Genomic DNA, 24,155 nt, shown 5'->3' on the forward strand with positions numbered 1-24,155 from the left:
GTGATAGGCAGGTGTGGGGGGGGGGGGGGTGGAGAGCAGATCCACCGGGGGATGGGTCAAAGGTAAGGAGAGAAAGGAAAGGGGTAGAAAAAAAAGAGGCTAGGCAAGGGAAGAAACACGGTGGGGGGTTGGGTTGTGGGGAAGGGTGGGGGGAAATTATTTAAAAGCGGGAGAACTTTATGTTCATGCCATTAGGTGCAAGGTTCCAAGATGGAAAATGAGGTGCTATTCCTCCAGTTTGTGCTTGGAATCCTCCTGGCAGTGGAGGAGGCCGAGGACTAACATATCAGCAATAATGTGGGAGGGGGAGTTAAAATGACTGGCATCGGGGAGATGCAGATTGCGGTTACGAACAGAGCGCAGGTGTTCTATGAAACAGTTACCTGGTCTGCAAGTTGCACAAAATGTGTTCACAACACCATAAAGGGTCATAGGGTCAATTAAGGTTTTTAAAGTAGGTAAATATAAACTTGAAGAGTTGGTTTTTCTAACAAAATGACAAACCCAGCCAAAAGAGCTGAATGGTGTATTCCCACTCCCAAGTCTGCTAGTATGTTTTTTCAAATTCTATTTTTATGTATAAAAGGGAAATTAAATACTATGTCAATGAATACCAAGTCCAACTCACTTTGAGAAGGAACTTTGTGACTTATGTACTTATGATATCATTAGTTATTCATTGATGCTTGCCATGGAATCATAGGGAGACAGACCACAGAAACAGGCCTTGACCACAAAAGTCAGGGTCAAGTGTCTCATGATCCTCTTGTTATCAGAGGTGACATGAATATTCATCATTCAAAAAGTACTTGCTCATGAGGGGCTTAGACAGAGTCAATAAAATGAAACTATTTCTAACAGATCAATGGGCACAGATTGAACCAATTGGTAAAAGAAGCAGGGATAACTCGAGGAAAGATTTTGTTTTAAAAAACAGAATGAGTGGTTAGGATCCTAAACAGCACAGTGAAGCTTCAATAGCAGCTTTCTAAAGGTCTTGGATACATCTTGAAGGGATACACAGAAAATGTACGTGGGTGGGACTAACTAGGTTGTTATTTGAGAGGGCTGGTACATGATGGGCCAACTAGCCTTCTCCTGTGATAAACTATTCTATGATTCTTTGTTGTGAGGTGGATTTTGAATCTGTGTTAACAATAAAATGAGAGCTCAGATTTCAGGTAACGTGGGCATTAGAGGCTAGCTGCATCCATAAGATCCTTTCACACGTCATTCAGGCTTCTCATCAGCTGAATACCACTGGACTACCTGGGGATTTAAAAAAAACCTCAATATTTAATTTCTTTAGCCACCTCCTTGCAGGGCTGTCACTATGCAAATAGTGAACAAAAGAACCAAGCTTTTCAGCAGTTTGAAGCTGCTTCATCTACTAATGAAACTAAACACATTTCCAATCTCATTTAACCTCCCTATAATACGAGGTGAAATATTACCACGTGTCTCAGTCTTTTTCTTTGATTATCCCTTTTCAATGCAACTTTAAAAACCTTTGCTATTTTCATTCATAACAAACACTGATTTACATTTATGGCCTTCCTAATGTCACTTTGTTTCTCTTTTACACTTTTCATTTTTTTTAAGGAATACAACATTCACATTTATCATTAGCATCTTTTCTTAATTTTTGTTGCTTTATTAGAACCCATCTTTCACACATCCCTTTACACTGAGCCAGACCATATTTAACTACCTCCCTATGATGACCCACTGTTCAACCTGACATTTTTTCTGATTATCTGTCAGTTTCCCTTTTATCCTTGAAAAAGTTGATCATCTATGGAATGAGATTTTGAGTATCTTGTACAAGTCTGGCTGGTATATTCCTGAGACAGATATGGTCCCATACCTACTGGTCATTTTTAAAGTAGCCTTTACTGCACATGTTTACAAGATTCCAAAAAAAAGTTACTGCTTTTGGTAATACTACTGCATTCACTGTTAATTCCTCCTCTGATAAGATTAAATAAGACACAGCATTTGAACAGAATGTTGTCACTGCCGTTTAGTAACTTCCTTTGTGGCCTTTGCTTACCACCCACACGGCAGAGCTGCTGTGAACTGACAGACACTGACCCTGCAATAGCCTCCAACAAAGGTCTGATGCTGTTCCCTCTTAAATTACTTGCCACTTATCTCAATACAGACACAGCACTGCAACCAAGGTGGTCCACACAAATGAATAAAAGGAAATCTACCATCATGATTGGCTCAACCAACTTCCTAGCTGGAGGTCAAACCTTATCGCAGATTTAGGGGGGGGGGGGGGGGTGGAGAAAGAGGGAAGTTAAAAATATGGAGATACAGCACATCCTACCTATGTTTCGTGACAGAGTTTTTAAGAAGCAAAGTGTGTTTACAAGATGTTAACCAAACAGGAAGTATCTTTCGTTTGTTTAAAAACTTACTCATTTGCTCCACCCTTTCAAAAAATCTAACAAAATGATGCTAATAGATAAGATGTACTTTGTCAAGAAATTTTTAACTCCAGTGCTAAATATTTTTAGCATGTGTAACCAAATTTAAAATTCTCATCGGTCTTGATGTGTCAGAGGTTTTTGTTTGCATCAGCAATTTGCTTTCTCCTCCACCTCAAGTATTGTTACACTGGTCGGAGGCAGAGGAAAGAGAACAAAGACTGGTCAAGATCAATGAGAAATCCAATCAAGTACATGAACGTCAATGGGAAGCCGAGAAACACAATGGGGAACACCTTAGGTGAAGTTATACTGTCATTTTTGCTTTGATGAGAAGAGGGTTTTGAGTCCATACCAACACAAACACGAGAGCTCAGATTTCAGGTCACATGGGCGTTAAAGGCTAACCCCTTTCACACGATCCTCTCACATAGTACTCAGAGCTCACATTGGCTGTATACCATAGGACTATCCAGGGATTTAAACTTAATATTTAATTTTTTTGTGCTGTAAATGGATATTGCGTCGCTTCCCTAATATTAAAAATGATTGCCAGTTGGGATAGAATGTAGTACATATTGAAGTATGTTGCTTCAATGCACCTTGTCAAATTCAAGTTTATCTGTAAACAAAACACTTATTCTGACAATTATACATCGCAATACTCAGATCAAGTAGTATAACTGTGACCTTAATAACGTTGGAAAAGATCTGCTCTATTATTTGAGGAAAATGAAAATAGGCACATTGAGTCTGCAGTTTTTATTTCAATTCACTATATGAAATATAGTTCTATAATGTCAGTTACATCACAGAAGCTCTCTCAGTAGTAACACTCATGCCTCTGAATCAGAAAGCTGTGGATTTGAGCTCCATCCCATACATAATTTAAGTTGATACTTCAGTCAAGTGCTGCATTTCCTTGGGTGAGTTATTTAAGCAGGAGGCCCCATAAACCCTGATCAGGTGTTGCCAGATTCTAGGGAACTGTTTGAAAGGGAGGAGAGAATTTATTCTAGAGTTCCATACAAACAAAAACATATAAAGTGGTTAGCGTGTGGCACCATGCTGATTGCAAGCTAACTGCTAACTGTTTGTCTACTTAATAGTGCTGAAACATCAACTATAATGTTACCTATGGAATTGTTGGGATGCAGGACAAGTTTTTTTTCCTTGGCCAGAGCTCCATTTGTTCATAAATGCCAATTATTCAGTATCCTGAAAGGGAAAAGACAAGTTAGCATTTTTAAGTTTAGAGCATTCATCAGACCCAATGACAGCAAAGTATTAATTTGTAGATACACTGTATGGTACATAAACATCACTGAACATCATAGTACGACACATTGTGAAATTAATCATTTACTGAAAGTATCAGTAAAACAAAAATGCAGTCAAGCATTTATATTTGCAACTTGAGCCCCAATTTTAACAAACTCTGCCAGTAGGAATGGTATAGGATTGAATCAGGCATCATAACCAGTTTTATTTGTATGTAAAGTTAAAAGACAGTCAGTCATTTTTTTAAAATCCGAGAGCCAGTGCTGGATGAATAGAAATTTACTTCTACTACTTTCAGGAAGACCAAAGCCAATGAATTTAGCCTCTATTGCAAACTCTGTTCCATACCTACCAAACCCTTCTCAATCCCTGCAAACATCTGGAACTGAATCAAACATTTCACAACCTCTGTCATAATTAAAATTCTCCAAGCATCCTTTGTACTCTCCCATGTGCTATCACATCCTTCCTGTAATACAGTGACCAGAACTTCATACAGCACTCTTGCTGTGGCCCAGTTAATGTTTAATGCAGTTCTGGGATACACAAAACAGAAAATACTAGAAATATTCCACAGGTCACATAGCAATGAAGAGGAAAGACCACTAGCATTGAGACAGAGAAAACAAGAGGAAAGCTCTGAGATAGGCAGGAAAGATTAATAACAAAAGTGGTGATAAAGGCTAGAGAATAAATAAAGGTTTGTTGATCCAGGAAGATATGTATAAAACCTGAAATTACCAAAAGGAGAATAAAAACACATTTCTCTCTATTTGAGTATTTTCAGTAACTTTTGCTTTCCATCAAGAAAATTGAATAGCATGGCTGTTCAAAATGTGTATGAAACTTGCATACATGAACTCACTATGCAGAAACATTGCACAGCACTTGCAAGGAAATGGATATTCTGCAATTAGAGAAAAAGATGATAAAAAGTGAACAACTGGCCCAGGAGACTGAAAGGGCAGCCACCAATGGTGAAGTGAGGCAAAGGAAAAGCAAGCTTGTGTTGGAGGACCAGATGGGATGTAGAATTGGAGATCACAGTGGTAGGGGTAGGGTGTGAAAAATTAAAGGATCTGAAAGTAGGGACAAGATTGACTGCAGAAAATTACAAGGCCTGATGGTACTGCTTACTAGTTGATAGTTCCTTAGAGGAGTGTTGGCTAGCTGTGGTATGCAGGTCAGTTGACTAACTTGTGTGACTGCATACAACAACATGGAAGTCAGAAATGAGCTGGAGGTCAGATGCTGGTACATCTCACTTCCCACTGCACTACTGGAATCAGTAGAGTTAAACAGCTACTTAAATTGCCCGTTATTTAGGCAAGTGGTAGAATCTGCAGAGAATGGGAATGTGGGAATAAAATAATATTAGTGTAATGCGTGCTTGCTGGCAGACTCAGTGGATTACAGACCATTTCCATGCTATATCACTCTTCTGTGCATCAGATTCCCTTTGTCATTTTATTCAAAAAAAAGTATCTGTAGCTAGAATAGCACTAGAAACCAAGAATTTGGCTGCAGATTAGCCCAGAATAATTCAAAATTTAAACAGGAATTGCTGAGATACTCAACAAGTCAGGCAGCATCGGTGGAGAGAGAAAAAGGGAAGTTAATGAATGTCAGAACTGGAAAAAAAAGTGAGAAAGGGGTTTTATGTTGCAGAGAGGCAAAGGGATGGAGAGAACAAAAGGGAATATCTGTGGCAGGATGGAAATCAAGGTGACAATTGCTTTCAGTGCCATCTGAAAAAAGGGAAACGAGTGCTTGTTAATAATAATTATTCTGTCTGGAGGAGTGTAAATCGAAGATAAATGAGGGCAATTACAAAGAAAGAAGAAACAAGGTGAACTGTGAGATGCAAAGTACAGTAGTTAATAGAAATCTGAAACAATGCTGGAAACAACAAATCAGATAGAATTTGTGGACAGGAAAACCAAGTGAATATTACAGATGGATAACCTTTTGTATCAGAACTGACCTATTCTAATACAAACAGGAAAAGCTGGTTATCTGAAACTGTTGAGGTCAATATTGAGTTCTGAGGATTGCAGCACAGTGACAAGCTGTTCTTCGAGCTCATGGTGGGCTTTGATTAAACACCAAAAGGCAAAAAGACAGGAGGTCAAAGTAGCAATGGGAAACTAAAGTCATAGAAGATAGGCCTCAGATTCACCTTGTGAACCGAATGGTGGTGTCCTGCAAAGTAGTCACCAAATCTGCATTTGGTTTCTCCACGTAAAGGCCCATGGATGCCAAATGCAATTCACTAAATTAGTACGTCAATTAGAGTCAGAGTTATACAGCATGTAAGCAGGTACTTTGGCCTAACTCATCCATGCTGACCACGTTGCCTACCCAAGCAAATGCTATTTGCCTGCATTTAGCACTCATCCCTATAATCCTTTGCTACCCATAGTTTCCCATCCATAATTATTGCTTCATCTGAAAGGACACTTATTTTTCCAGTCCTGATAAAGGTCATTGACCTGAAATGTAAACTCTTTCCAAATATTTTGCTTGATCTGCTGAGTACCTCCAATGTTTTCTGTTTTTACTTCAGATTTCTAGCATCCACAGTTTTTTGTCTTTCAATTATAATTTTGAAGTTACTCAGAGGAAATTGGAGTCTGAAACTGGAAAGAATAACACTTCTTGAAAGCTTACAGATTTTTACATTTGGAAAGGCTAATCAAGTTAAGCTGAGGCAGGTACTCCACAGGTAGACTTTTTACAATGTGTGAGTACAGGCTAGGTTTGCCTATCCATTGAAAATTTTCTTCCACTTGACATTGCTCTAAATATACAAACATTTCTGCACAACCTACATTTTGAATCTATGAATTTTGTGATTGTGCTGCAGACATGTGCATTCTCTCTAGTTCTTAGAGATCATAAAAAGCAGGTTGAAGAATGGAAAATAATGGAATGAGTGAACAAAGTATCTGGAGTTGAAATTGACCTCCATCCTGGAAAAAGAGTAAATCAAAATGAATAATACTTGGAAGGAGATAAGCAGGTGGACTTCATTTACCTTTTTACCTCCAAGTCAAGAAAATATAATTTGAATGTTGTAATTAAATTAGTCTAATCAGTAATTTATTGCTGTAAAAGTAGCAATTGGGTGCATATATCAAAACCATTGGATTTGGGTTGAACTCAGAGTTGCTCCTCATTAACATTAGTTACCCCTTCTCCATCTTGAAGTTTCTCACAAGGCTGGCCATTTGTCTCCAAAAAAGTTTAAAAGCTCACATTGATAGTGCTGGTCACAAAACAAATTTATACAAAGCCTTTCATGACCTCGGGTTGTTGCAGAACAATGCTTCTGAACTCCGTCACTGGTGTAATCTAGGAAACACAATTTGCACAGAGGAAACTCCCACAAAGTGACATGCAATTACAACCAGAAAATCTGATTCACTCTCAGTGATAGAGATAAATATTGACCAGGACACAAAGGAGGACTCCCTTGCTCTCCTTCAACAGAAACCCAACCTGCTTTTCACCCAGAAAGACATTGATAACTATTTAAAAGATAATTTTACTAATAGAACAATAGAACATAGAACAGTACAGCACAATACAGGCCCTTCAGCCCACAACGTTGTGCCAACCTTTAAACCTCGCCTAAGACTATCTAACCCCTTCCTCCCACATATCCCCCCCGTCTTAAATTCTTCCATATGTTCACCTAACGATCTCTTGAATTTGACCAATGTACCTGCCTCCACCACCACCCCAGGCAGAGCATTCCATGCCCCAACCACTCTCTGGGTAAAAAACCTCCCTCTGATATCTCCCTTGAACTTCCCACCCATTACTTTAAAGCCATGCCCTCTTGTATTAAGCATTGGTGCCCTGGGAAAGAGGTGCTGGCTGTCTACCCTATCTATTCCTCTTAATATTTTGTACACCTCTACGTCTCCCCTCATCCTCCTTCTCTCCAAAGAATAAAGCCCTAGCTCCCTTAGACTCTCCTCATAATCCATACTCTGTATCCTGGTAAATCTCCTCTGAACCCTTTCCAACGCTTCCACATCCTTCCTACAATGAGGCGACCAGAACTGGACATAGTACTCCAAGTGTGGTCTAACCATCATAGAAATAAACTTCTAAAATGGCAAAGTGATCCTATGTGTAGATTGTTTTACGCCCCACAATCCCACCCTGCCCCCACCTTTCCTTTCAGATCTTCCAGTGCACATCTAGAATGTGCACAATAAAAGATAGAGATCACTACAATACTTTTAAATATAATATTAAAACAGTTGCAAACTCATTGGAGTTAATCATTCATTGATTTCTAGCATGTTTTAAGATGAATAAAGGGCAATGATTTCAGTTCATATTCGATTTACCATGGGCATTTAAAAAAATATATAGGTCTAAATCATGATAACCTGAGATAATTTAAAAGCAGATGAAATTGCAATTTTGGCATGTCATTTTTATTTTAGCACCCGACTCAAAAACTGGCCTCTCTAGATTGGCAATGCAAGTGGAAGTAGAGGGGAATGCAGGTTTTTTTTGCGAGATCCTATGCGTCTGAACATGCTGCAGGTCTCCAAATTATACAGGATTTTGATCTTTTGCTGTTAAGTTATTTTAATGCTGTTATGGAATGCAGCTGCAGCTATTTGAGTACAATTTCTTTATTTCCATCTTGATCAGATGTATTATGTCAGGCAGGTTGGAAGAGCAAAAGTTTAAGGAAATATTAACAATAATAAAATAAAAACAGCCTTTGCAAAACTTGTGACATAGTGAACATAATTTTCATTGTGTAATATTTCATTGTTTTCATTGTGTAATAATAAGAGGAATATCATTGATTCAATTACAAACTTCCAGTTGTAAGCAGTAACATTTAAAAATGCAGTTAAATTATTTTTAATGCAAAAATAGTAATTTACAAATTTTCAAAAAACACACATATTAAAGGCACTATGCAAATTCAAGTTATGGTTCCAGAATTTATCTTTTCTAATGATCTAGCAGAGGCTCATATCAGCCAAACTTTGTCCAAGGATTTAAAAGGTGTTCTTTTCCTATTGAGAATCCTCAAACATGCAGCTGAAGGGCTAACAATTACCTTCAAATACTTTCATAGCATGTTACCGAAGTCCCTTTGAAATGACAATTCTTCTTGCCTCACAGAGCAGAGGATGTCATGAAAGTCTGTAAAAAAAAAGGAACTTGCAGATGAAAGCAACTAACCATTACTTACAACTAAAACAGCAGGAAGTATAATAAATGGAAAATATTAAAATTTCAATAATAAAAACAAAGAATCACTATAATAGATTAGTGACACATTATAACCAAGGATTTATTATAGAGATGCAAATGCAGTCTTTATTCCAAAATCCAGCACAATCTTGTGTAACACTGAAATATTCAATTTAAGAATTAATCCATTTTCATTCCAAGATCTGTTAAGTTAGTGTCAAACAAACACTCACTGAATATTTTGTTAACCCCCTACCCAGCTCAAAATCATTTAAGTGTTTTGGTCAGAACATTAGAAATTAATTGCAGAATGCTTCCAATTCAAGTGAAACAATATTTTTATGTATAAATCAACTAAAAATATCACAAGAATATATTAGACTTTCCGATGCAAGACAAAAATAAATTTCATGTACAGTTCAAATTGGCTTGTTAGTTAAATGTATTTATCCATTGATGTCCCAGGAAGCCTTGCTGATTAGATCATTGAGGCCATCTGCTATTTACAGTTTGAACATTACAGGGAAAGAGACAAACAACTTGGAATCTATCAACCATAGCAATTTGCTCATATCACATAGAAAGCAATCTTTCCTGATCCTAAATATAGGAACAGATTAGGTCATCTCCCTAATTAAAGTCAGCAGTTGGGGGAGATAAGTCATCTTCAGCCATGACATTTCGTGCAGCCTTTTCCTTATCTTCATTCTTCTGTTCCCAAGATATTCTATTAGGCATCCCAAGCAAGAGATTATATTACTAACCATTAAAAGGAAACAAGTTGTCTGACAGTCAGGACCACTGTTCACCTTGTAAGTGTATTCATGTTGATGGAAGCAACTGTAAACTAGGACAGATAACTCACTATGGTTGGTGTAGAAGGTCATTAAGGTTTGTACCTGACAAGCTAATGAAGGGAACCCCAGAGGATTTTTTAAAAAATGGCTAAATACAAAATCCAGCAATCTTAGCTCATGTTAGCAATGACAAAGTTCATTTATCCATTTATTATCAATATGTGGGTTAAACACTTTGGTGTTGCACCAGTCATGATCTTGTGGAAGACCTTAATGTTAAAAAGCCTATTTGAAGTTGTCCAATGATTTTAATATAATTGAACTAAACCACTTGAGGGGATTGAATGTTTTTTTTCCTCTATCTATCAGGTGGAAGACAGAATGAAAACTCCCGTAGTACCTAATTCTAAAGAGGCTGAGACTTCTGGGTGCACTGAATTACAGTGCACTAAATTTCACCAGCTGTTTTGTCCAACACGGCTGGATACAATTATTAGTATGTAACTGAAGACTATTCAGTAGACTTAGAAGGATGTATGAATGATTTCTTGATTGTAAATGCCTTGGTATTCTCAGAATTGAATGTAATTGGACATGGTTTTAAGTAAGTATTTAGTTTCTCTCCATACACAGTAATTAATATTGACTTAAGTCCTCAGCACCAATGTAGTACCATGAGTAAAACTGACATCCGTCAGATAACAGTAAAGATGGAGTTACAATGCATTGACATTGCAATAAAAGAAAATCTTCACTTATCATTATGCAACATTCAGAGTTAGAGATGCTGTATTCAATTCAACACTTAAGCAATAGCACAATACATTGCTCTCCAATTTTTAAGGAAATGGCTCTGCAATAAATTTGACAGTGCTTGCCATCATTCTTATAATGTATACAAATAATTCTAAATTATTTGCTTCTCTCAAATCTGTTCTGATTCCACATACTACTTTTGGTCTTTTGTAATTGTTAACCAGGTGTTACACACCAGCGACAATAGAAACATAAAGAGTCATGTTTAAATGTTAGAATCTATTTATTAATAACTACTTGTAATAATAAGAGAAATAAAAACGGTAGATATCAGACGTTGACCCCAAAATAAACCCGAAGAGTGTGTGTGTGTGTGCGCGTGTGTGGCAAGTTCCCAAACCCCAAGTCTAGGAACAGTTCTCAAAGTTCAGTTCAGCAAGTCACGGAGTAGAACGATGAGCAAAGGCTTTTGAAAACCACATTAGAATGTAGAGAGGTGTTTACGAATTCTACAAGTTCCACGATGTAACCAATATGACACCTCAATCACCGAAGATCTCCATTGCTTTGTTCCAAAGTATCTGCCACACCGAGGGGCACTCGATACGTGGCCACCCACAGATATACCTGTTTTCCAATACCAAACAACAAAGTGGACTCCACAGATTGCTCCAAAGATCCATACACGGATTTTAAAGTGAGAGTCACAACGATTGTTCTTCATCCATAGATATAGTCAGTGCTACCAGCTCTCTCTCTCTCTTCCCCCATCTGTCTGTGCAATTGTCAGCACATTCCAGTTATAGTCGTTCTTTTCCCCACTCGCAGTAGTCAGATAAAGCCACACACACTACCACTCTGGCATCTTAAAGGGACACTCATCAAGTAGCAACCTGGGCTCGTAACAAAGGCAAAATTACACCAAGATAGATCATTGTATCACTCTGCTTTTGTCCTTTGTGTACAAGCACAAGAATCAATATTAACGATAGATCACAAAATTGCTTTAGATTCTTTCAGAATTTTGCTTAGCTGTATTAATTTTCACCTCAGTCTGATGATGATGGGCTCCAACAATAGAAAGTAGACATGATTACTAAATGATGGTTTAAATACAAATGTCTATCACCCCATCACAAGTTGTAGTGTAATAACTGGTTCATCTAAGGTTGAAAGGTTGTATTCAGGCCCAATAACAGACAGTCCCAAAGACCCTTGTTCCTCTCTGCATATGACACTGTACACCAACCGATTTCAGCTCACCTAACAGAAGGCACTGCAATGGGGGAAGAAAACAAGGAAAGCATACAGGAAACCACATCAGTGATCTTTCCTCGGGATCAAAGATCTTGTGCACAAGGATTAAGCTGGGATATTTTCCAGGTTAAATATATGGACAGATTAGCCCTTTGGAAATAGTATGATCTAAAGTAATTTGGCATGAAAAGGATTCACACTGGTGATTTCCACCCTGCTGGATTCCAAACCTCAACAATGCTGTCAAGGAAGAGAGTGGCTTCCCAAAGAAAACAGAATAAATTGTTAATACCATATGCAGCACACCTTTCCCACCCCCACCCTCCACCCCCCAAAGTGAATGAAAGCTTATTTGGCAAAGACCAGAACGTACGTTATCAGCTTACAACTCTGACAGGAATATTGCAAGAAGCTGGGAAGGAATAACAGAAATGAAGATATAGCTGACATTGTAAATACTACTGTAACCTACATCAGCAATCAATGCTATGGATTTCAAAAAGCAAAATGCTAAATCCATTCACATTGCAGCCTTACTCATTCTGTCCTGTGATATTTGTACAGGAAACCAATTTGATTTGAAACTACCCTCCTCAATTGTACAGTACAACAGAGGTAGTTCACTAAGTTGTCATTCACCAGAATGATAGTTTTCTTCCAATGCATCTCTAGTCTTTATAGATTAGACAGACTTGATCATCTTAGATTTCTTTCCCCAAAAGGAATTCTGCAAAAGTAGCCATAATTATTTGTTCTGCTTAAAAAAAGGGAAGCTGAATAATATTTGAACCTACAAAAACTTACTTAATGAAGATTAATTTCAGTATTTTAAAATATCTGTCTAATAAATGCAACATTGCCTTCTGGACAAAAACAAAACTTACCCAAGAAAACCATCCATGTTAAATGCATCTTGGTTCAATTTATTTGAATAACTTGAGTAAGTACCCATGGATTTGCAGCAAGTTAAACATCAATAACCATATTTATTCATTGGCTTGATTTACTTTGATAAAGGGTTGCATGCTGAACTAACATTTATTTCTATGTTGACTTGCGAAATAACAGATTTCTTGTGGATTTAATATGTACCCTGTCTCATTATTCTGTTGATTATTTTCTAAAGCCAACTTTCTATCATGAAATTATAGGTGCCATTTCTTCCAAACTGTTTTTTGTGTGCACCTTCACTAGATTGACAAAACAATTTTATTTAAGCTTTCTTCTCCCATTTTACAGTAAAACTTAGGAACATAGCAGGCCACTAATCATTTTTGAAACAGGAGAAAAATGATACTGATGTGGAAGATCCTTTCAGTGGCTTTATTTACAACCACCACCCCCCTCACTCTGAGCATGTCACTTAGTACAATCAGATCCACACAATCCTCTCTGAAATTAGTATGCACATTACTCTAAGTGCCACCTTTCAAACCTCTCACATTTAGCAGATGCTTCATGCAAACATTTTGTTGCCAAGTTATCTGTGTGATATGCAAATAGTTCTTAATCTTGGTGCTAACCCCAGTGCTTGGAATGAAAATGCAAATCTTTTTTTCCGTTTAAAAATACCATGCTGTAGTAAAATGCTATATTGGAATGTATTAAATCCCTGACCATAACTTAAAATCTAAAAAGTTTAAATTAAAATTTAGTTAAAGACAGTGAAATTCCAACAGGGGTGTGTGGGAAGGCAGAAGGGATTATGGTGGACAAACTGATCATTCAGAACAAAATTGACCAGATAGCACAGAAGCTTTGGACAACTGGATATCTTTCTATAATAGATCATTCACGGATAACTTCTTTTAAGCTTCTACTCAGGTATGCAACTTAATATTCATTAATGCAGCTTTTCATTTAAGACAATTGTCCCTCAGCAGATCAGATGTCATCCACGAAGAGAGAAACAGACAACATTTCAAGTCAAAGATCCTCTATCAGGACTGAGAATAAAATTAAGTTGCAGAGATGGTGGGAAAGGGATGGATAGGACAGAGGGAATGTCTTTGATAGCATGAGATTGGGGTTACCAGGGGATAAACTGTTAATGAAGTAATCTGATTAATGGATTAATGAACACAATTAGGGAAAGAAAACACAAAGGAATGTAAGAGGAGCAAGATACAGTGGTCTGGGAAATGTTAAGGTCAGGCTATGCTACTAGAAAGAGGAAAAACTGAGCCACCATTACAGATGAATGACCTACAACAGAACTGACTAGTTCTGATACAAACAGAAGCTGTTGCATTCCAGAAAGCTGTGATGTGCCCAGACAGAAAATGAGGTGCTGTTCCTCAATGGGTCCTGTTACAACAGTGCAAGCGGCCACAGACAGGCGAATTGGAATGGAAGCAAGATGGAGAATTAAAGTGGCAGCAACAGAAAGAACAGGGTCACCCCTTAGGACCAAACACAGTGCTCTGTAAAGCAGTCACCCATTCTGCATTTGGTTTCTCCACTGTAGAGGACAACAAATCGCAAGGCACCACAGCCAGTAAGCTAAATTGGAAGAAATGCATGTGACTTGCTGTTTCACTTGGAAAGACTGTTTAGATCCCTGGACAGTGGAAAGGGAAGAGAGGTAAAAAGGACGTGTTGCATCTTGTGCAGTAGAATGGGAAAATGTCACAAAAAAAAAAGCAGGTTGATGGAGATGGAAGAATCCACCAGGGCGTTGCAAAGGGAAAAAAAACACCTCTTTGGAATGCTGGAAAGAGAGGGAAAGGGAAAATGTTTGTGGTGGAATCTCATTGCGTGTCCCAAATATGCTGTATACCAGAACCAAGATATCAATTCACAACGAATAAAAACATCAAAGATATCCAAGTACAGTTAGCTTACACCTCCAAATAAAAAGGGAAACAAAGGTTCATACGAATTGCAAGCTGGAGTAGGTCACTTGGCTCCTCGAGCCAGCTCCATCATCTAATAAAATCATGGCTGATCTGATTGCATCTTGATTCCCATCTACCCACAGTAACCTTTCACCCTCTTAAGAAATATCTACTTCTACCTCCAAAATATTGAATCCATTGCCCTTTGAGGAAGTGTTCCAAAATCCTGACAGAAAAAAAATAATTCACTTCATCTCTGACTTAAATGGGTGACCCTTTACTTTTTACAGATTTCTTAATGCAGGAACATGCTTAACCAAAATAGTTTGGGAAAATAATCAGTTATCCATATCCCAAGCCACTGTTCTACTACAAAAAAAAGTATTTGTGATAACTTACCAGCTTTTTATGTTGAAAATAAAGTACTTAAGGAATTTGTGAAAACAATGGATTACTTTTCAAATGTGTTGATTGTTAAGAAAATTAATCTGCTCAGCAACCTACCCACTGCAGGCCAGAAGGCAGGCAGGCCATGGTCCATTTTCCATCTATATTTGTTGTACTTTAAGGGAAAATGTCTTCATGAAACAGTGTTTGCAAAACCCACTCTTGTGGAAGGAAAGGAACCATAACATTGTGCTCCATTTTAATTATGACCTAATTAGATCTATGACACTTGGGTAAGCTGTGTTTTATATGATTGCATTGTACATTTTCATAAAGATAAAACCCAAAGGTTTGCCAAACACTTTTTGTTGTACATGTTGCCCTGATGAGCTTACAGTTAATAACACTACCACACTGATTATCATTCTTATTTATTGTGAATGCAAGGCATCCTTTACAGAATGATCATATTTCCCCATGTTCAAACCAGATCACATAGTAATCAATTTTCTATTTTCCCAAAACATTCAATTGGAAGAGAAAATGGTGAATTATTATTTTCCATTTTAAATACTGACCTAATGTTTCATTGGGCATGACAGCGAAATAAACTGAATATTGTCCACCTTTGAAGAAATGATTAACAGATTATCATTTACACCATACAAAATGAGTTTAAATTCTAGGAAGTATTAACTGCAATTCGTTTCACTGGTTTTCAATGTGCAGTAATTGTAAATTTCCTGGCATTAAGCATAATGTACGATTGAATTTTGGCTTTATTCTTGTCTTCAACATAATCTAAAAATTCTTTCTGGATGTTTGTCTCACCACCTGTAATTGGTTAAATTTTTTTAAATAAAAGTTTCAATAGCAAATGTTGGACTATTTAAAATATAAATGTTGCATTAAATTCCTATGTGTGTCGTTACAAATGTTATTAATTTTACTGAATACATTTGACACAAGTAAAATTCAAATTTCTAGTTTATCAAATTTATCAACAGCTATTATCGATAAATCCACTTCAAACTTATCTAGTACCTGTACATCATTTAAAATGCACGTCACTTAGTTCCATATGGAAAACTACATGAATAATGATCAATATTTTAGCATTTTGATAGAAAAACAGATTAGTTATTACAACAGAATGAAGCCATTGGGGTCCACGTCATCTCTCAACAAAGCAACACCATCACTCTTATTCCCTTCTCCTCACTTTCCCCATAGACCTGCAACTTGTTCTCCCTCACATACCCATCAACTCCCCTTTGGTTCTTTTTGCCACTTATCTGCACTAAGCAGTGATTCACAGTATCCAATCAACCTACCAGCAGGTTTTTTGGAGGTAGTAAGATAAAATAGCATCCAGTGGAAGTGGTCATAATCATGGGGAGAATGAGCATGCTCCACACAGATAGCACCCAACGTCAGGATTGAACTCGGGTTTCTGGAACTGTGAGGCAGCAACATCAACTGTTCTTCATCACCGTACTATCCTAATCGTGAAATTTAAATAAGCAATTGGATGAAAAAAAACAATATATTTTCATTATATTGACCAAAAAAAGTATCTGTGATGCTTATACTTTGCACAAAGACATGCTGAACATCATAATGTGTTTTGCTGTCCATCTGTATCCTGACCCAGTTTTCCCAGGCAGTATCTGGTACAGTGACAGCTGCAATAGGCAGCTGACCTGGAAATGGAGCATTGAAACACCCAGATTAGGTAACAGGTTTCTTTGTCAGATATAAATGCAGACAATAAGAATACAGGTCCCAATTTAAATTCTGAAAATATAGCATTGTTATTTTAGTAGAGATTTAGAAAATGTTCATACTGTTATTAAAAACAGAAATATTGCTGGAAATACTAAAGAGGTCAGGCAGCATCAGTGGAGAGAGAGACAGAGTTGACTCTCAGGTCGATGACCTTTCAAAAGAACTAGAAAGAGTCAGAAATCAAATGTTGCAGAGAAGGAACAGGGAACACGAACAGGAAGGGGAGTGGAGAAGAACAATTCAAACTATTCTAGTTTTCACGTTTATAGCAAAATATCATCTTAAGTAGTAAACTTCCAAAGCATTGACTGTAAAGTGATCCTAATATAACCCACCACAAAAGGAGCTATTAGTGGATGTAGATCAAATAAAGTGTGTTTTAAGTACTTATCTAATGTTACATTGGACATGGTAGTGAAATAAACAATTGGGGTTACATGTGTGTATTCCAAAGCCTCCTTAATGAAATGTTGACCCCTGGGAATTTCTGTCCAATGACCAAAGTGGAAAAGGAACCTTAAGGATTGTACAGAGAACCTGAAGAACATGCACCAAGATTGCACAGGGGCCCTGCATATGCAGTGTACAACCTCACGAACTACTCAGCTACCAATACCATCAGCCACCACTTGCCCTTTCTGTGGTTCCCTCTTTGGGCTCATCAGCCTCCTCAGGATGCACAAAACTGAAGCAGAAATAAGGAACCCTTGATCCTGTCTAAGGGGTGTGTGTGCGTGTGTGATGTCTCTGTAGTGGAGTATGGTTTACCATCATCCTGGATCTCCTTGCCATTGGGCCAAGAATCTTCCAAACCACAACTTGTACCAGCTAGAAGGACAAAGGCAGCAAAAGCACAGGAGCACTACCACCTGCAGGTTGCCCTTTAAGCCACACACCATTCTGACTCGGAAATATATTGCTGTTCCTTCATCGTCACAGGATCAAAATCCTGGAACTCCCTCCCTAACAGCATGACAGATACACCTACACCTCAAAGACGGCAGTGGTCAAGAAGGAAGCTCACCACCACCTTCTCAAGGCCAATCAGAGATGGGCAATTAAATGTAGGCTCAGCCTGAAGAGCCCACATCCCTTGAATGAATATAAAAAAAATTCTGTCAAGAGCACATGGTAGCTAGCATGCAACATCCATGCACTTTTCAAAAAATATGCCACTCCCAACAATGGCAATGGAGGAAAGGGAAAATGGAAGCTCTTAACCCTAAGAAACTGCCCAAGAAGAATCTAGTACTGAAGGAGCATTTAACATATTATCCGTAGGTACAGCATAAAAAGCCAGCTCTCAGTATGGTTAGAAAGTTCCTTTCAAATTTGGTAGTGTAGTAACCTAAACATAATCCACTCTCAAGTGAGCATTTAATAGATTACTTCATGTACAACATGCAAAATATATTTTAAATACTATACTGGTATTGCTATTGACAAGCAACATTAGTGGTTGCTGGATTAGTCATGTCTTTAAGTATTGTATTAATGCTGTTATAGAACAGAGAAGTAAAGTTGATCCATTATTTCATGTTTTAAGTACTATGCTAACGTTGCTATGGAACACAGTAGTGAACTGAGCCGAATATAATCCATCCCAAAGGAGTGGTTAACAGACCATTTCATGTGCAACATATAAAATGTGCTTTAAGTACTGCACATTTTTAAAAACTTTATTTTGAATCCCACAGGGAAGAAAGACAGTTTAAAGCCTTAGGCTAACTTACACTCGTTCCTTGTGATTCCTTCAAATTACCAGTTGGGGTCCCATCTTAACAAGAGTTGTCTCCTCTCAGGCACCCTGGGCTTTCTGGGAGAGCATCCAGGTCACGTGCCCTTTGTGCCTACTCAACCTAACCTTAATATTTTAAAAAAACTGAAGCGGGCACCCCGCCCTTGCAGCACGTTTAGGTACCTGGACGTCCAGGGAGCGTCCATCTCTATTGGGCGGGTGGTCCATCAATCGGGCTCAGAGTCGGCCAATAGAGGCCGCCGGTGTGTCTTAAGGGCGGGTTGGTGGCTGCGTTTCCGACTGTCACGTTAGGATGCGCGCGGCCCGGCTGCCGAGCGGGAGGGGAGGGAGCAATCGGCGGGGGGTGGGACTGCCGGCCGCTCGAAGGTTCCGTGTTTAGTTTCGCTGCTGTTGGTAGTTTGGGGGGCGGGTGGGTGGGGGGGTTTTAAAAGGGGTGGGGGAAAGAAACCGATTATTTATGGATGTTGGATTTAAAAACTTTCCTAAATTTACCTCATGTATGAGGTGAAAGTGCTCCGTAATTCTATCCTTTGAGAGGGGAGTCGGATTAAAGGGGTTTCCCGAGGAAGAGCGGCGAGGAGGAGGAGGTGGAATTTGCTGGAAAATGGTGTAGAGGAGGAAGCGGCGGGTCGGCACGGAGCGAGGGCAGTGCGGCCGAGGCGGGGCCGGGGCCGGGGGGGGCGCGAGCCGGGCGCGCGCCGCGTCCGTTGGTCATGGCGCTGTGCGGCACCAGCACGGCGGTGGCGGCGGCGGCGGGCCAGCAGCGCCAGAGCGTCGCCAAGCTGATGGCTTATAACGGCGCCGGGGCCGCCCACCACCATCATCACCACCATCACCACCATCATCACAACAACCACCACCACCATCACCACAACAACCAGCAGCAGCAGCCGCCGCCGCCTCCTCCTCAGTCGCATCCCCACCATCATCTACATCCCGGAGCCACTGGTGGTGTTGCCGGTGGTGGAGGAGGAGGGGGCGGCATCGGTACAGCGGTACACCCGGTCCAGCATCACCACCACCCGGCCTCCGCCGCCGCCTCGTCGTCGTCGTCCTCGTCGTCCTCGTCCGCTGCCGCCGCCGCTGCTGCTGCTGCCGCGGCGGCGGCGGCGGCAGCGGCGATGCTGAACCCGGCTCAGGCGCCGTATTTCCCGTCCCCGGCGCCCGCCGCCGCCGCCGCCACGGTGCAGATTCACGCCGCTGCCGCCGCCGCCAAGGCACATCAGCTGGACATCGAGCCCGACAGACCCATCGGATATGGAGCCTTCGGAGTAGTCTGGTAGGTACGAGGCGAGAGTTGGCACAATCCTGGATCTGTTGCTAAGAGTTTGCACAGCAGGTCGTTTTCGGATATTCCACCAGCGCTGTAAATCCTCGCAGGTGCTCTGTACCAATTCTATTGTATGTTTGCATTTCCAACCGGCATTTGTTAACTTTTGTATATTCAGATCTCTTGGCACTTACTAGTTTTAGATCATTTTTGTTATACTGCATTAGGTGAGCTCGAATGGTGTAATTGGCGTGGCGGGGCTGGTCATAGTTTCAAAGTGCATTGCTGGATGTATTAAAATTAGTTTACCACAGCCTTTTTAAACGGGACTGGATCTAGTGGTCTTGCTTCTCTAGCCTCTTATCCAAGCCTAGAGTTCATTGAGAGATGAAGCATGGTTGGATGTTTCTATTCGGAGTTTAAAGGGATAATTGATCATTGCAAGAGGTCTTGACTTCTAAGTAATAAAACGTGAGATTTTGTGTTGCGTTTCACTGTTCTACTAAAAACACAAGTGGCCCAAATCAATGTGACTCAAGTTGCGATATAGCCCGAAGGAAATTTGGTAGCTCTTGCTAGTTGTATAAATCCTCCTTCTACAACAATCGAAAATGCAGAGGAGATTAAATTAATATTTTTACCTTCTGTCTTGAAGCATGTGGCTATGTATAGCATTGGGCTACGAGAAATTGATTTCGGAATTTTAAGTTTTGTTGTCGTGCGTTACGCAATGTTTTGTGGGCAAGAGTGAGATACCGCACTTGGGTTTTAAACATTGTACTTTTTAGTGAACAATATAGAGCTATTGGTGGAATTACTTCCAAGCCTGTCTGGGTTGGAAAGAGTTTTCATTCTACATTTGTGACCCTCTTTGGTTTCAATTTGTGTATTAAGTTGAAATTACTTGAGGCCTGTAAATTTTTGACTTGCCTTTCCGTAAAGTAACAATTATGCATGTTTGTTTTCATTGGTGTATTTCAGCTGATCACATGAATTCGGTTTCCAAAGATTTAGCGCCGTGTAGAAATTTTTGTAGAGTTTCATAATCGCGGCGGTGTTGCAGGTCGTTAGCAAATTTCTGAGGCGTGACACTTCGGCAGTCTTGAAATGCAAGGTAATTGATAGCTGAAAAGCAAAAAAGCAGTATTTCAGTTCAATAATCCTGAGTCAAATTGCATATCTGGTCTATATTGGGAATTTAGGATCCCTGATCGCGAAATCCTACTTCTGTTTATGACTTTGTTTTCTTTTACTTTTAAATATTACCGAGTAATTTGCGTGAAGGCGACATCATTTATCGGAAAACTTTTTATTTGGCTTTTGTGAGACAGCGACAATGTTCGGTCAAGGAATTTAGTTTACAGCTCAATTCAGTTTATAACTTCTAGTTGGGCAATCAAAATAACATTTTATCATTTACTCTCTGACCTTAATCCTTGCAAATTGCGCATGTGTGAAAATGTACATTTGAGCGAAGTCTTAAATTGTAAAATGAGCACTAAGAGGAATTTGAATAAGAGTGGTAGTAAGGCAGGAAGTTTTCTAAGGATGTCCGTTGGATGCTCCACCAATGACATTGAATTGCATTTGATTTTTATTTTGAAAAATCTAAGACCTTAGTGCTGCAATTGAAAGTTGTGGCCTTGCTATGAGACAGTGAAATTCCACCTCGTGCAAATATTTGCTGAATTTAAACTGTTTATGATTGTATAATCACACCTTTTATTATTTTGGGAATATCAGCAAAGTCATTGTTGTGCAATTTTTATTTAATAATGCATTCCCTATCTAAATGGATAAAGTTCTTCAATATATAAGCACTTTATTAGTGAAACTTAAAAGTAAGGTTGGGTTTTATGTATCTAATGGGACAGTTTTACTTTTGCTAATCCTTGTATATTTTAACTTGGGGCTTTCTAGATCATGATGCGTAACAGTATGATACCAAGCCATGTGAGATGGGATGCACGGCGGTGGAATCTGGTCTCCATATTAATCTTAGCTGAGACTCAGCTATAAAGTGCAAATTTTGAGCACAGTTATGACTAGGTTAAGAGGCACTTATTGTAACTTTTAAGATGACCTTTCTTTCATTTGAATGAAACTCATGGGCTTCTAGCAATTGTGAAATTATGTATGAGTCCATTCCATGAGGGAAGAAATTCAATGTTACATCTCAAATGGGCAGTCTGACATGGGATTCATTTGCCAAATTGTCTATTTCTGAGATGTAGTATTGCATGCTATTACAAGTTTTTTGTGGCCAAGGATTGCATGTTCTCGCTATCCCCATGAAGGACTTTTTTTAAACCACCTATGTAACTTTTGGTGATAGATTTGTGGCCCCTCAGTTTATCTGTCCTTACCAAATAGTGGGAATAATCTTTCATTTTTCCATTGTGGACATTTGCAGTCAGTGCTTTCCTTAGTTCACTTTACATCTGTGGTCTGCTACTGAGGAAAATGCACATACTTTTCTGCATAACTGGCAACAAACACGTGCTGGCAATATGTTTGTGAACTGAGTGAATTTTGTTTTTCCAAATGCATTTGGATTCAATCTATGAACGTGGCCTGAAAAGAGCAGTGATAGGTGGACTAAAGAGGGGAGGCAGGGTAGGCACAAGGTGGTGATAGGTAGATGCAGGTAAGAGATGGTGATAGGCAAGTGCAGGGAGGAGGGGAGAGCAGATCCACTAGGGGATGGGTCAAAGTTAAGGAGGAAAAAAGGGTAGAAAAAAAAAGGCCAGGAAAGGGAAGAGGTGGCATGGTTGGAGGGGATGTGGGGGGTGGTTGTGGGGATTACTTAGTGGGAGAATTCACTGTTCGTGCTGTTAGGCTGCAAGGTTCCAAGATGGAAAATGAGGTGCTGTTCCTCCAGTTTGCGTTTGGACTTCTCCTGGCAGTGGAGGAGGCCGAGGACTGGCATATCTGTGATGGAGGGGGATGGGCCACGGATGCTGCCTGCCCTGCTGAGTTCCTCCAGCATCATAGTGTTTTTCATCTAGGTATTCCAGCATCTGCAGTCCTTTGTTTCTCTAATGTGCCTGAGACCTTGTAAAAGTTCAAAATCAATCATTTGTGATTGTTTGCCTTTTTTTGTGACCTTGTATATTTGCTTTTCACCTTATTAGCGCTTGTTCATAAAAATTCCCATTGTCACTATTTTCCAAATTCCAAAATGAGCTAAGTATTAGGTTCATCATTAGCATATTTGCCCATGGATTCCATTCCAGGACCAGGGCATGTAATGTAGGTTAATGCTTTGAAGTACTATGTTGATGGTACATTTTTAAGATGTGTTAAACTGTCTCCCTGCTCGATTTGATGTAAAGGATTACTTAGTACATTGAAGAGAATTATCCATCCAAATATTTATCATTTAGTGTACATCAGAGCAGATTAATCGATCTACCTAATTGTTTGTAGGTGTTGAGGTGCAAAACGGCTATTGTATTCGCCTATATAGGCAGAACCTGGGTTACATAAGGATTTTGTTCCTGATCCCACAATTATAGGAATCTTGAATGGTCCCCTCGTATGATAAGATGGACTTTTGACCTCACAATCTACCTTGTTGTGGCCTTGCACCTTATTGGCTGCCTGCACTGCACTTTCTCTGTAACTAACACTTTATTCTGTATTCAGTTGTTGCTTTCCCTTGTACTACCTCAATGCACTGTTGTAATGAAACGATCTGTATGGATGGCATGCAAAACAAGTTTTTCACTGTACTTCTATACATGTGACAATAATAAACCAATTTAAGCTGATTTCTCCACAAGTCAGAAACTTCCATTTTCTACAGCAAGCCATATCATATCCCTCTACCTACACTTTGATTATTTTATTTCATTGAATAATTACCGATAACTAAACTAATGGAATGTATGCTGTATCCAGCTATTAATGAATAACATGATACTTTATTATTTAAAGATGCTTTAAAAATGGGAGAATTTACATAAAGTTGGATTTCCCTAACTTGGGTCATTTGTAACCTGGGAAGCCCCTGGACTTAAAAATGTAATTGTTGATTTTAGAATACACAAAGGGCGAGTATAATTTATAAGGTATGTTACTTTTTTAGCCAAACTGTGTTCATCTGCTTATTTTGCAATTTTCATAACAAATTCCCATTTACCCAAATTGATGCTATTGGTATTTCCCAATAGTTAATAATTTGTACCATTGCAGATTTCTGTGGAACACCATTGGCTGCATTTTTCCATTCAGACTTGCTTTTATTTGATCCTTGTCTTGAGGGCTTATAAAAATTTATATAAGCTACACTTATTGCATTTCCTTCCTCCTAATAGTTTAAATATTTCTAAAAATCTCATCCAGTGCAAT

At 39.1% G+C, this 24,155-nt stretch overlaps 1 protein-coding gene and 1 long non-coding RNA gene across 6 annotated transcripts in view; one reads left to right on the plus strand and one right to left on the minus strand.

The window, feature by feature from the left end:
• Window positions 1-3,588: 3,588 nt before the first annotated feature.
• LOC127581428 (uncharacterized) lies at window positions 3,589-18,549 on the minus strand. 2 transcript variants are annotated; one of them, XR_007957953.1, is made up of 3 exons: window positions 18,507-18,548; window positions 8,815-8,900; window positions 3,589-3,653 (listed from the first exon to the last, which is right to left on the minus strand). It is a non-coding gene; the product is annotated as an uncharacterized LOC127581428 (long non-coding RNA). The 2 variants fall into 2 exon arrangements; XR_007957954.1 differs by lacking the exon at window positions 3,589-3,653 and adding an exon at window positions 7,050-7,070 and having other exon boundaries at window positions 18,507-18,549.
• Window positions 18,550-18,981: 432 nt separating this feature from the next.
• The window catches only part of nlk2 (nemo-like kinase, type 2), a 119,852-nt gene continuing 114,678 nt past the window's right edge, over window positions 18,982-24,155 (plus strand). For all 4 annotated transcript variants that reach the window (XR_007957934.1, XM_052035598.1, XM_052035595.1 and 1 more), the window contains exon 1: window positions 18,982-19,811. Coding sequence is in view for 3 of the 4 variants with exons in the window: in XM_052035598.1 (XP_051891558.1) it covers window positions 19,246-19,811 (566 nt within the window). In the remaining variant the exon portion in view is untranslated. The remainder of the gene's footprint in view (window positions 19,812-24,155) is intronic.

This window comes from Pristis pectinata, chromosome 21 (assembly GCF_009764475.1).
Source record: "Pristis pectinata isolate sPriPec2 chromosome 21, sPriPec2.1.pri, whole genome shotgun sequence".
Classification (NCBI taxonomy): Eukaryota; Metazoa; Chordata; class Chondrichthyes; order Rhinopristiformes; family Pristidae; genus Pristis; species Pristis pectinata.